The sequence below is a fragment of the Populus alba genome, chromosome 9 (genome assembly GCF_005239225.2).
Source record: "Populus alba chromosome 9, ASM523922v2, whole genome shotgun sequence".
NCBI classification, from domain to species: domain Eukaryota; kingdom Viridiplantae; phylum Streptophyta; class Magnoliopsida; order Malpighiales; family Salicaceae; genus Populus; species Populus alba.
Window position 1 is genome coordinate 2,085,693 of NC_133292.1, and position 13,122 is coordinate 2,098,814.

Consider the following 13,122-nt stretch of genomic DNA (forward strand, 5'->3'; position numbering starts at 1 on the left):
TAAATCGGAGAAAATCATAACCAACTAGTTAATTTTGCTATTTTCTTGACATTTTCCATTAAAAATGGGAAGGAAAATAGAGAAAGAAAAAATAGAATTGCTGAGAGAATTAAGAGGAGCCGCCCAAGGTTGTCAAGATGTACCTTATTATGATGTTGCTGGTTTATTTATTGGTAAAAATTGCTTGATGTGTTTTGAGTTAAATAACATTGATAATATTAGTGTTGATATTAGTAGTAGCACTAATGTTTATAATATCGGTGTTGGTACTAGTAGTGACACTAATAATCCTCTTGATGATAATGATATTGATGAATGTCTGAGGAATAATGAACAAGATGAAGGCAATGAAACTAGTTTTAGTTTACATGACACACCAACAAATTGTTTGTTTTAAGTTTGTTAATTGTTAGTTAATGAGAAGTTACTTAAATTATGTATGAATTTTTATTTGAACCATGTATTTTAAGATGCTTGAACTATGTATAAATTTTTATCAGAAGCAAGTATTTTAAGATTCCTAAACTATGTATGAAAAAAAATTCCTTTCAATTTTTATGATTTTACGATCCGAGTTTATCTTGCATTTTCCATATCATGTCAAAAATATATTTTTGACAACCTTAGTCAAACTGGTTGGCTTGGTTTACTAGGCCTAGTAGTGATTGACCTTTTCTTATTTAAAAAACTATATATTTTTTTATTTTTTTAAATTAATGTTTATTTTTTAAAAAAATCATTTATATTTAAATTAATACTCATTCTTTTTTTTTTTATTTTGTTTAGATAGAATCTTTTAAATGATGTTTGTGTTTTGGTTATTTTTTATGTGTTTAAAAAAATTAGCGTGCGTAGTGAAAATTCCTTCTAATAATGTGAGTCGGGTGAACTGCACGCGAGATTAGAAGTTTTTTGTTTTATTTTTGTGAAGGAGAGGCCGCTTAACAAAAAATTAGCAGTGGGAAAGGGAGCGGGAGGGTAGGTGCTGCCATCTCTCTGGCTGGCTCCGAGTCTAAACATGTCATTTCAGACAAGGAATAGGGATAGGGGCGTAAATGCGCCGACCGAAATTATAAAGAAAAGAAAGAAACCAATCCTCTCACTACACTACACAGCCACGGTCTAAGTAATTTGTCGGGATGCGTGCAAAATCAAACTGCTCTCCTCTCTCCTCTCTCACCTTTTCTTTTCTTTTTTTCTTTCCTCCCTTACTGTTTCAAGCTCAGACTTAGATCACTCACTGTCACACGCGCATTCTCTCTCTACTAAAATGCTTTTGTGCTCATGGTTAGGGTTGCATTCTTTCTCTTCATTTCTTTAATTTTCCATAGAAGCAGCAGCAGCAGCAGCAGCTCTCTAATGTCACACCCACTGGCTCTCTTTCTTGAGAGAGCCCTTGCTTCTAGATTTCTCTCTTGCACTCAAGCTTGTTTGTGAAATTTTTTGTGATACTGAACTGGGTTTCTGTTTTCTTTTAGATTTTAGATCAAGAGAGAGGGATAGTATAAAGCTTGTTTTTTTTTTTTTTTTTTTTTTCTCTTTTAAGGCTCCTGGTTTTGGTCTTGGTTTTGTTTTTGGTTTTAGCTCGAAAGCAGGAGTTGGGTTTTTTCTTGAAAGATTCTTGAAACTGATAAAGGAGAGGTTTCTCACAAAGTTACACACACAGCATCTGTCTTGCTATAGCATTACATATTTATATTAGTTTTAACCTCTGCAACAGAAGATAAAAAAACCACCCCATCTGGCCTTTACTTGCCTCTCTACAAACCCTTTTTTCTTTTTTCTTGTTTTTTCATAGCTCGAATCATACTCGTCTTTTCCTTTCTCATCTCTTGTATCTTGCGAAGAGTAAGAGACGGACATTACTAGGGCCAAAGAATCTTAACTGATAAGCTCCTCAGGGAAGAAAGCGGACACCTTTATTTATATCTGTGTTTGATTATTTAATTGGTGGTGGAAATGGCGATGGCGGTGGCCCCTCAGCACAGAGAGAGCAGTAGTAGTGGGAGCTTAAACAAGCACCTTACTGATAATGGAAAGTATGTTCGGTACACATCAGAGCAAGTGGAGGCTCTTGAAAGAGTTTACGCCGAGTGCCCCAAGCCAAGCTCTTTGCGCAGGCAACAGTTGATCAGAGAGTGTCCCATTTTGGCTAATATTGAGCCCAAGCAGATCAAAGTCTGGTTTCAAAATCGCAGGTTAAGATAAAAGAAAATAAATTTACTCATAATCATTTTGTTTGTTTGTTTGTCTGTTTTTACTGATTTTTTGGGCGATCAGGTCTGGGAGGGACTGGATTAATGACATTTTTGAAGAAAAGGTTTACACTTTGACATTAAATGCGTTGATATTTTTTGTATAAATATCTGAGTTTCATTATCAGATTAGTACATGAATGAGTACTGGTGTCGCTTTCTTTTATATTTTTTTAGGTGGGAGAAAGGCTAGATCCTTACTGCATTTGGGTTTAATTTCCTGATTTTTGTTTGTTTTGCTAGTTTCTTCCTTTTTTCTATTAATGCAAGCTTTCCTGTATTGGGTCATGATTTCACACCGGGTTTATGTACTTTCTATTCATAGGAAATGCATTAGTGTACGTTGTTTACGCCAATATGGGTTTTTGGTTAGTTGAATTTGGGATGTACAAAAAGAGAATCATAGTGTAAAATTCTTTTGGGGATGAAGGGGTTTCTTGGGCACTGAGAGAAGGTGGTGTTTGGGGGTGCAGGTGTCGAGAGAAGCAGAGAAAAGAGTCCTCAAGACTCCAGACTGTGAACAGGAAATTGACTGCAATGAATAAGCTGTTGATGGAAGAGAATGATCGCCTACAAAAACAGGTGTCACAGCTGGTGTGTGAAAATGGTTTCATGCAGCAACAACTACAAACTGTAAGTTTCTGATCATGGTCTTCTATTTATAATCCATATTCCAAATTGGGAAGTACTGTGGGTGATCTTGGGATATAAATTTGGCATGATGAACCAGAGTAACTCTAGCATGTACTTCTGGGTGATTCTGTGATAATTGTTGCAGTCTGAGGCCCTAGCATTGAAGTCTAAATAAAGTCCGCATCTAGGGAAAGGAAAAAAATAGTATTTACATTTCATTTGTTAACATCTTGTTTTTGTCTTCCTTCAAGCTAGTGGTTTTATGCTTATTATGTTCATCTATTTTCTTGCTGCACTTTCTTCTGTGTTTGGTCATGTTTCACTTCATTAATTAGTTATAGCACCAGTAGTGTGTTTTACTGTTTTATAAATGATAGCTCTAATCGAGATCTCTGGATTGAGAACTTGTGTAATTTTCTTTCTTTTCTTCATGTTTGGACATGATTCACATAATTTGATATTTTGTACAGGCACCTGCGGCAGCTGATGCGAGCTGTGACTCTGCGGTTACCACTCCACAGCATTCACTCAGAGATGCCAATAACCCTGCTGGGTAAATCATTCACCAGGATCTGTTTTCCATCATGTTTTTCATTGTGTTTGGCTGGATGTATGTCTGTTGCTGTACAAGTAATATCATGTTTCTTTTTTCTGTGTTCTTTTGGCAGACTCCTCTCATTGGCAGAGGAGACCTTGGCAGAGTTCCTTTCAAAGGCTACAGGAACTGCTGTTGATTGGGTCCAGATGCCTGGGATGAAGGTTGTTTTCATTAATTATTTTCTTATATGCATCAATTCCACCAGTAGTTTGGTTGATAGTTTTTTTGAAAGTACTTTTTTTCCCATCTGAATGAGTCATTTAAATTCATTGGCAGCCTGGTCCGGATTCGGTTGGGATCTTTGCCATTTCACAAAGGTGCAGTGGAGTGGCAGCTAGAGCCTGTGGTCTTGTAAGTTTAGAACCTACAAAGGTATGCACACTCATATTTGTAAATAATTTAAGATGTTTCTTGTCATTTATTACTGACTGCTTGTTTTAATGTGGTATATATGTGCTGTTTGATTATTTTTTTTCAAAATATGACAGCTTGCAGAGATCCTTAAAGATCGTCAATCTTGGTTCCGGGATTGTCGGAACCTTGAAGTTTTCACTATGTTTCCTGCTGGAAACGGTGGAACAATTGAACTATTATACAGTCAGGTAATCAGAAATGGATAAAGGCGGGATTTACTCTTCTATTTTTTTTCTAGACTCTTATGCTCTTTACCAGAGCAGCTAAAAGTTGAAATTGGCTCAGATATATGCTCCGACCACTCTAGCTCCTGCGCGGGATTTCTGGACTCTGAGATACACTATAAGTTTAGAGAATGGCAGTCTTGTGGTATGTATACCTTCCATAGTTCAACTAATTCGTACGGACTATCAATGTTTGTCAATTCAGCTTTAGTGTCAAGATGTTGCACTTGTATTTTTAAATTGTAGTGGCCTTATGAGATGTTGCACTTGTATCTTATGTTAAGGTGTGTGAGAGGTCTCTTTCTGGTTCTGGTGCTGGACCAAATGCAGCTGCAGCTGCTCAGTTTGTGAGGGCTGAAATGCTTCCTAGTGGCTATTTGATAAGGCCATGTGAAGGAGGAGGGTCAATTATCCACATCGTGGATCACCTGAATCTTCAGGTATAGTTTTTGACAATTGGCATTAAGTGTCTCTTAATAAGTCAGAGTTAATCTCTTTCATATTTTTTACAGGCATGGAGTGTGCCTGAGGTGCTGCGACCACTTTATGAATCATCAAAAGCAGTGGCACAGAAAGTGACAATCACGGTGAGTAGGTTCTTGATGCGACCATCTTTCATAAAGCTGTATTACAAGGGATCAACTATCTTTGCCCTTTTTACCTCTATTATGAGAGGACTTTCCCTCGGTCAGTTCATTATCAATCTATTTTGGCATGGGCTGCTGCATGTAATAATTTGCATCTGTTTTACATTATTGTTTGATATGGTCGAGATGCCTTTTATGCTTGTGAAATTGCAGGCTATTCTTCCGCAAGTTGAAAATTAGGAACCTTCTCTGTCTTTCTATCTTTTTTCTTTTTTTTTTCTAATGCGGGCATGTTCTTCTACCTTGTTATGACATTATTTTGGCATGTTTACAAGTTTGGAATCCTTGAAATAAAATAATTTCCATGTGGACTGTTATTTATTGGTCCGCTGCATATGATGTTATGGCTTTAATGGATAAGACAAGTTTCAACACTACTGTACTGATTACCTGGTTTCTTTCAAGGCGCTGCGCCATGTCAGGCAAATAGCTCATGAAACCAGTGGTGAGGTGGTGTATGGTTTGGGCAGGCAGCCAGCTGTGCTGAGAACCTTTAGCCAAAGATTAAGCAGGTAGTTATATGACCCTGCCTGTCACTTTAAGTGGTCTTCTTGCAAAGACATTCATGTGGGCCAACCTAATGTATATTTAAGCATTTGAGGTGTGTGTGTACATATGATTTAAGTGTGTGTTTCTGTTCTGTGTCTACTTCTCATAGAGGCTTCAATGATGCAATCAATGGGTTTAATGATGATGGTTGGTCACTGATGAATTCGGATGGAGCTGAGGATGTAATAATTGCTGTTAACACAACCAAGAATTTGATCAGTGCTAATAATCCTGCTCATTCCCTTTCATTTTTGGGAGGGATTCTTTGTGCAAAGGCTTCCATGCTACTGCAAGTAAGTTTTGAAACTATGATCACAAAAATAAAGAAATCTTTAGCATGTAATTGTTAACTTCATGCTCTTGCATTCTAGCAAACCCTGAATAAGCAAGTTCATTTGCATTTTCATCTTGAGTGCTAATTGTGGTTGTTGAATAAAGTGCACTTTTTAACCAATTTAATTTTTGTCCTCTACGTTTGACTGCTTATTTACTTTGAACTGACTATTTGTGCTTGCCGTTGGAATCTGAAATTACAACTGAAATCTTTTCAGGATATTCGCTGAATGCTCTGGCTTTTTCATATTTCTTGCTATATGTGGATAGTCTTTATGTCTGAAATTTTGTTGTTTGAGGCTAGATTATACTCCCTCCATCCCATTATTTTTGGCCCTTTTTCATTTTATTTGGCCAATTTGAAAATCAAACGTTTTACAAATATTAAATTTCTATTATGCCCTTTTAAACTTACAATATAATGGTGTAGATTAGTTAAGGAAAATTAGGAGTAGAAAAGGAACAACATATCAAATTCAACACCAATTAATGAGCAATTGGTGTTTTCTTAAATTGTGTTTTTTTGTGAAAGGGGCAATAATAATGGGACAGAGGGAGTGATATAGAAACTGATAGTTATTTCTTCCTTTTGGCATCAAGATATGTCAAATGTTGGTGTACTGTTTATAGACAATGTGGAAATCTTAGGTTGCATGTGGCATGGGGTTAAAAATCCAGAGGGAAAATGTTAAGAGGGGTAAGTGTTGAGGGTGTGCAAAGTGTTAAAGGATGTTTGGTAGGGGTTGAAAACATTAAGAGTAATAGTAGGTCCCATTATAAATCAAATCAAATTTTAAATGAAAATATAATTATTAAAATATCAAATAATATATATTTGCAGTCCGAAATAGGAAGTGGAAGAAAAAAAAGAATACATAAATATAAAATTCAAAAAAGGGAGGGAAGGCACATAAACCAGATTTTTCCTCCAAAATTGCTTTACCTTCCCCCCCACAAGGCTAACATTAATCCCCCTTTTGGGGTCAATGTTACCCCCCATGAAACTATCCTCCCTTCCCGAAATCATACATAACATTACAAAAGGGGGGAACTTTTCACCTCTTTTGCCCCATGCCAAACGTAGCGTTAGCACTTGTGTATGATTAAAAGAAAGAATTTAGTGCAACATGACTTTGGATAAAACTGATTTCTCTTTCCTTTTATCTGCTAGAATGTGCCTCCAGCTGTGCTGGTCCGTTTCCTAAGGGAGCATCGCTCTGAGTGGGCTGATTTCAGTGTTGATGCCTATTCTGCTGCATCGTTGAAAGCTGGTTCATATGCATATCCAGGGATGAGATCTATGAGGTTTACCGGGAGCCAAATCATCATGCCATTGGGCCACACAATTGAACAAGAAGAGGTATGTTTTATGATGGCAATTGTTTCATGCTCATTATCGCTACATTACTGATAAATGGAACCAAAAAGATTATGTAATTTCTTAAAAATGAGATGATGTGATATCCCAATCCATATTTTATTTTGGTGCGCTATGGGTTTCCCTTTTCATGAGCATTTCAGTATTCAGATTGTCCCGATGATTACTGAGCAATTGCTTTGTGTCCATGGTTGCTTCTTTTTTCATGACCTCCCACCCTAGTCCTCTCAAGGGATTTCAAAACATTATCATGCTTTAGTGGGCGAGTCTTCTGTCCAAACAAAAATGTTGTGCCCTGCTAAACTCAGCCATATACTGCTATGAGTGCAATCATATGTGTTGCGAACATGTATCTTCAAGTACTTTTGTTCCTAACTGAAACTTGTGTCCAGTTGCTTGAAGTTATTCGACTTGAAGGCCATTCTTTTGCACAAGAAGATGCTTTTGTTTCACGGGACATCCATCTCCTACAGGTGCTATTTTTTTAGCATTTCTATTTATTTACCTTTTCCTTTTCTATAGCATGTAGCAGTCAGTTTTTTTTTTGGTTTAATTGAGTGTTAAAGAGTTTTGGGGCTACTACAGTTGCAATCTGCACCCCTCTTTTGACACGGCTAACCTCAACCAGTTCAACTTGGGCATGGTAACCAGGTTGATGAGCCTATTAGGTTCACAATTTTACTGTGTTAGTTTATACCAAGGTTGAGATCAGTTTCTTATTTCATTCCTATTTACTATTTTACAGAATTCAGAAAATTTCTTTTGCACTTTTTTTTTATGCAGTACTTTTGGCTGCCTGAAAGAGGCCTGATCATGTTTAGTCCAGCGTGCATATACTAACTAGAACCAACTGCATATGCTTTAATGGTGTTTCCTTTCTTTTGGGCAGATATGTAGTGGAATTGATGAGAATGCTGTTGGAGCCTGTTCTGAACTAGTTTTTGCTCCAATTGATGAAATGTTTCCGGATGATGCTCCACTGCTACCCTCTGGTTTCCGTGTCATTCCACTGGAATCAAAAACAGTTAAGTATGAGTGGATTTTTGTCCTTTCCTTTGGCCTCATTGGACCGGAGTTTCATTTGTTAAGCATGTTGCTTATAAAGTAAACATATCTCAATTGCATTTTACTGTGTTGGCTTGAGGCCTTACTGGTGGAAGTTGCATCCCATTTTTTTTTCAATATGTTGATGTTGTTATACAGAAGGATGCGCAGGAGGCATTGACCACAAATCGCACTCTGGATCTAACATCAAGTCTTGAAGTGGGCCCGGTAACAAACCATGCTTCAGTGGATGGTTCATCATGTCATTTGCGATCAGTGTTGACTATTGCTTTCCAGTTCCCGTTTGAGAGCAATCTACAAGATAATGTTGCCACCATGGCCCGTCAGTATGTCCGCAGTGTGATTTCATCTGTCCAGAGGGTTGCCACGGCCATATCTCCATCAGGATTGAATCCAGCTTTGGGACCAAAGCTATCTGCAGGCTCCCCTGAAGCTCTAACACTGGCTCACTGGATCTGCCAAAGTTATTGGCAAGTCCTGCCTCAAGTTTCATCATGGTTTAGTGACTATTAATAATATTAATAGTAATGAAGCTATAATAATCAATTTGTCCCATGTACTGTTATTATGTGTTTTAGAGTAGAATATCTGTTCATTAATTTGCCAAAGCATCTTGTTATACAGCTTTTATGATATTTTGAGCTTGATAGAACTTTCTGATCTTTCTTTTTTTTATCAGTTACCATTTAGGAGCAGAATTACTGAGATCTGATTCTGTGGGTGGGGATTCTGTCCTGAAACATCTATGGCATCATCCGGATGCAATTTTATGTTGTTCATTGGAGGTACATTTACATCCAATTAGATAACATGACATATCTGTCAAATATTTAGTTGAAGTGCCTCTTAAAAATTGCATATACTACACCAGACCAGTGATGCCACGATTGAGGACAACATCCATTCTTCAGTATTTTTTCATGTATCTATGTTTTTTTGGTGTTGCAGGCACTGCCAGTGTTCATCTTTGCTAACCAGGCAGGACTTGACATGCTGGAGACAACTCTAGTGGCTCTCCAAGACATCACACTGGATAAGATATTTGATGAATCTGGACACAAGGCATTGTTTACAGACTTCGCAAAGTTAATGCAACAGGCAAGTTTTACTTGGAAATATGTGTTGTTCCTTCTGATCGTTTGTTTGGATGTTTGCCTTAAAGTTAGGTTCTTTATGAAAATTTCCCTCATCATTATAAGGCACTGTAAAGATCCGTGACGTAATTGTTTTCTTATGATTGGATCATTCTAAGACAATGGTTGTAGCTGGTTTGATTAATGAGATCCTGGCTACAGTAAATATGTTTTCTGTGCATTGCCATCTGTTATTACTGGGCACAGCTAGTCTCCGGGTTGCCTTCATTAGGGAAAAATGGAACATAAACTGTATTACTTGCAAACCCTAATTGGTGAAACTTGTCCTGTGATCAGGGATTTGCATGCTTGCCTGCTGGAATCTGCATGTCAACAATGGGGCGTAATGTATCATATGAACAAGCTGTTTCATGGAAAGTGCTTGCTGCTGAAGAGAACACTGTCCACTGCATTGCTTTCTCTTTTGTAAACTGGTCTTTTTTGTGAAGGCCACAGTTCATTCACCCAACTCTCTCTGCCCATCTTCCCTCCCAGTTGAATATGGAGACAACAAAGGCATGGTGGAGATTTTTGAAAATGAAAAGATAAGTTTTGTAATATTTATACCCAGCTGCAGGTTTGCATCATATTAATTTAATTATTTTTCATCTAGTTCGCTTTGTCCATGTAAATATACTTTTCCTCCAATGTCAGCGGAGCTTTTCTTGCACTTTACTGTAGTGTTTATACCCAGCTCCAGCTTCAATTTGAGCCTTGCATTGTCTTTTAAGATTTTTTGCTATTTATTAGCTCCACATTGCGCACTGCTAGTATTCGAGTGGAGTTTTCCTTTCCCTTGGATTTACGAGGGAGGCTTGTCAATTTTGTTTTGGTAAATGTTTTTCCGTGTTGTTTCATTGTTTTTTTATATATATATATATTCAACAAATATAATTCAAATTCAAGATAAATTATGTAATATAAATACAATACCAAACAAATATAATTTTAAAATTTAAAATATTTTTAAATTATCAAGATTAAATCTTAAAGTAATTTAATATAAATAAAATATTAAAATATTATGAAAGTAAAATATTTTAAATATGAAGTTATATTAATGTTATCAAGTGGCTAATGGAATTTAAAGATTTTTTTATTTTGCTTAAATTTCTAAAAGTATAAACATGAATAATTTAATGAATATAAATTATGAATATTAGTAATAAATTTAATTTTAAAAAATTAATATTATTGTTAATGAAAATAATAATAATAATTTTTAATATTATTATTAATATCATTGTTATTTAAAATAGTAATAAATTTTTTTTTTTTTTATAATCGGATGGTTTAATTAATGAAATTGAGCAATATTTAATTTAATTTAATGACTTTTCAAGAGCGGAATGGAACATGTGGAACGAAACTGGAATGTTTCGGGTGAAATTTAAAATTTAGAATTTTAAAATTTAGAACGAATTGAGATTTAAAATGAGATGAAATTTATTTTATTTTATTTTATTTTTTGAATTAATATGGAATATTTTGATCATTTTAAACGGAATAGAGCAGAATTGAGAACCCTACTTTGAATGCCAGATCTTGGTGTTTTTAAAAATTTGTTCCCGCTCGTCTTCTTCCTCGCTCTCGTACGTGGGATTCTATCCAAGATTCGTGTCTGTTTTATCAGCTAGCTCATTAAACGTGGTTGCTTGGGAATTCGTGCACTGACATCTTTTTTAATTATTGCCATCACGGCCGCAAATTAAATAGAAATGCTTTTGGAACAAAGATATCCTGAGGCCCTAGGCAGCTTGCAGCAGCAAGGGCGTGTCGGGGAACGCTTTTGAAATTTATTATTATTTTTTATTTTAAATTAATTTTTTATATTTTTAAGTTGTGTTAATTTTAAAAATATTTTTTAAAAAATAAAAAATATTTTAAACAGTAACAGCTACAATTCTAAATAGGTAATACATGTGTTCTAAATAGGCAATACATGTCAGTTAACATTAAATAATCATCATATGTGGGTATGATAAATATTATTTATGTATTTTTTATTTGTAAGTAAAATCTTCTTGATTATGAACTTAAAATATAAAGTATTTTTTTAAATAATCATAATCATCATATGCAGGCATAATAAATATTGTTTATGTATTTAAAAATTAATTTTTTATATTTTTAGATTATGTTAATTTTAAAAAATAAAAAATATTATTTTAAAATATTTTAAAAAAAAAATATTTTGAACAATAATAGCTACTATAATTCTAAATATAATTCTAAACAGGTAATACATGTCAATTAACATTAAATAATCATAATCATGGTATGCGGGCATGTTAAATATTACTTATATATTTTTTATTTGTCAGTAAAATCTTGATTATATGAACTTAAAATATAAAGCATTTTTTTTAAAAAAAATTACTAAGATAATGGGGTTTAAAAACATTGTTTTTTTATTTAATAAATTATATAATAATAGAAAATACGCTATTAAAAAGCAACTAGATAAGATTTTTTTATAAAATAATGATGGGTTATAAAAGAATTGCTAATATTACAAGGGATTGTTATATAAAATATTATAAAATTAAATGGTAATTAATAAAATAATATCTAAAATATATTTTAATTAATTTAATAAATTGATTAATTTTAAAAAAACAAGTCTGGTGTATCTCGAATTAAAAAGCTTATATCTACACTTTTACAAACCAAGGAGCACTGTTGTATCCTCGATAAACTCACCTATCGCACAGCCCATATTTGCTTAACTCTACCTTGAAATAAAATATTAACACATTTTCATATTTCTCTTCCTTTTTGCGCTCTAAACTAAGGCTTCACTCTCCCTCTCTCTCTTTCTACAGCTTCAAATTTTCAAAAAAAAAAAAAAAAAAAATCTTTGCTTAACTTGATTTTGATGTTATTAACTACTATACTAAAAATATTGAGCTGGAATCATTATTCATGTAAATAGTGAACCAACTCAATTCCTTTTTTTTTTCCTTATTCTTTATGTTTTTTTCAATTTAGTTCTTTATTTTTTTTCAATTTAAGTTCCTTTTATTTCAATTTAATCATTTTGTTATCTAATTATATGAGATTGAGTTTTAAATTGTAAAAGATAAAATTAATAATTCCTTACTCTCTTTTTTATTTAAACCTTTTGTTACCTAATTCTATAAGATTAAGTTTTAAATGGTGAAAGATAAAATTAAAAGAGAGGACCACAATGTAAAATACGAGAAAAACATGCGGCTCTTCTCAAAGTCGGTAAAAAAGTGCTTTTTAACCCATCTAATTTCTTCTCTTCTCCGATTATGTTGCTTTCACTTTTAGAATTTTAGTTTTTGTTCAAAAGATCTTTTTGTTTCTTTTCCAGTGATGCTAACCTCGTGATCACGTGGTCACGTAACCCACAATCAAAATTGAAATATGATTTTGAAAAGTTGAAATAGGCCTGATATGAGTGACACAATGGAAACCTGCCCCAAGACACCAACACTATTGGAATGAGTATAATGATACCACGAAGCCAGTTAATCTTCGATAAGTCAGATTTCAGTTCGTTCAAGAACTGAAGAATGCAAGAATCACTCTCACACGTTAAAATTGAAAAATTCAGAATAATAATCATCAAAGCTACTGAAATTTAGGTTACATATGTTTAAATAGTTCTTAAAAGTAACTCTAATGGATCTACCTTTATAGGCTGAACTGACCCCCAAACAAAACTTACCAAAAACCATAAACTGAAAAGCCCATAATCTGATCCAAACAAGCCTTGGAACCTAGCTCAAAATAGATTTAATTAAGCCCAAACATGAAAGAAAATAATAAAAATAACTAATTTGTTATTAAATACCACTAGCCCTTCTTTCCTTATGTTGCTAGAATGAATAAGGAATCTTTATAAGAAAAGGATTCTGAAACAT

The 13,122-nt window shown here is 34.2% G+C and overlaps 1 protein-coding gene across 2 annotated transcripts; it reads left to right on the forward strand.

Annotated features, from left to right (window-relative positions):
• The first annotated feature begins 1,120 nt into the window (after window positions 1-1,120).
• Window positions 1,121-9,948, forward strand: LOC118034711 (homeobox-leucine zipper protein REVOLUTA). Of its 2 annotated transcripts, XM_073411351.1 has the most exons (19): window positions 2,097-2,198; window positions 2,281-2,320; window positions 2,729-2,888; window positions 3,359-3,441; window positions 3,557-3,647; window positions 3,763-3,858; window positions 3,975-4,088; window positions 4,186-4,269; window positions 4,409-4,564; window positions 4,637-4,711; window positions 5,177-5,283; window positions 5,430-5,613; window positions 6,825-7,013; window positions 7,424-7,504; window positions 7,921-8,055; window positions 8,235-8,566; window positions 8,776-8,881; window positions 9,045-9,194; window positions 9,527-9,948. In XM_073411351.1, the coding sequence occupies exons 2-19, from the start codon at window positions 2,301-2,303 to the stop codon at window positions 9,674-9,676; spliced, it is 2,313 nt and encodes a 770-aa protein (XP_073267452.1). In that variant the 5' UTR covers window positions 2,097-2,198; window positions 2,281-2,300; the 3' UTR covers window positions 9,677-9,948. The 2 variants fall into 2 exon arrangements, with proteins under 2 accessions (XP_034895952.1, XP_073267452.1); XM_035040061.2 differs by lacking the exon at window positions 2,281-2,320 and having other exon boundaries at window positions 1,121-2,198.
• Window positions 9,949-13,122: the final 3,174 nt, after the last annotated feature.

Coding starts and splice junctions, on each gene's coding strand:
- LOC118034711 (XM_035040061.2), top strand. CDS start 1,960: ATGGCGATGGCGGTGGCCCCTCAGCACAGAGAGAGCAGTAGTAGTGGG. Junction 3,648..3,762: donor TCCAGATGCCTGGGATGAAG/GTTGTTTTCATT, acceptor ATTCATTGGCAG/CCTGGTCCGGATTCGGTTGG. Junction 8,882..9,044: donor TTTTATGTTGTTCATTGGAG/GTACATTTACAT, acceptor TTGGTGTTGCAG/GCACTGCCAGTGTTCATCTT.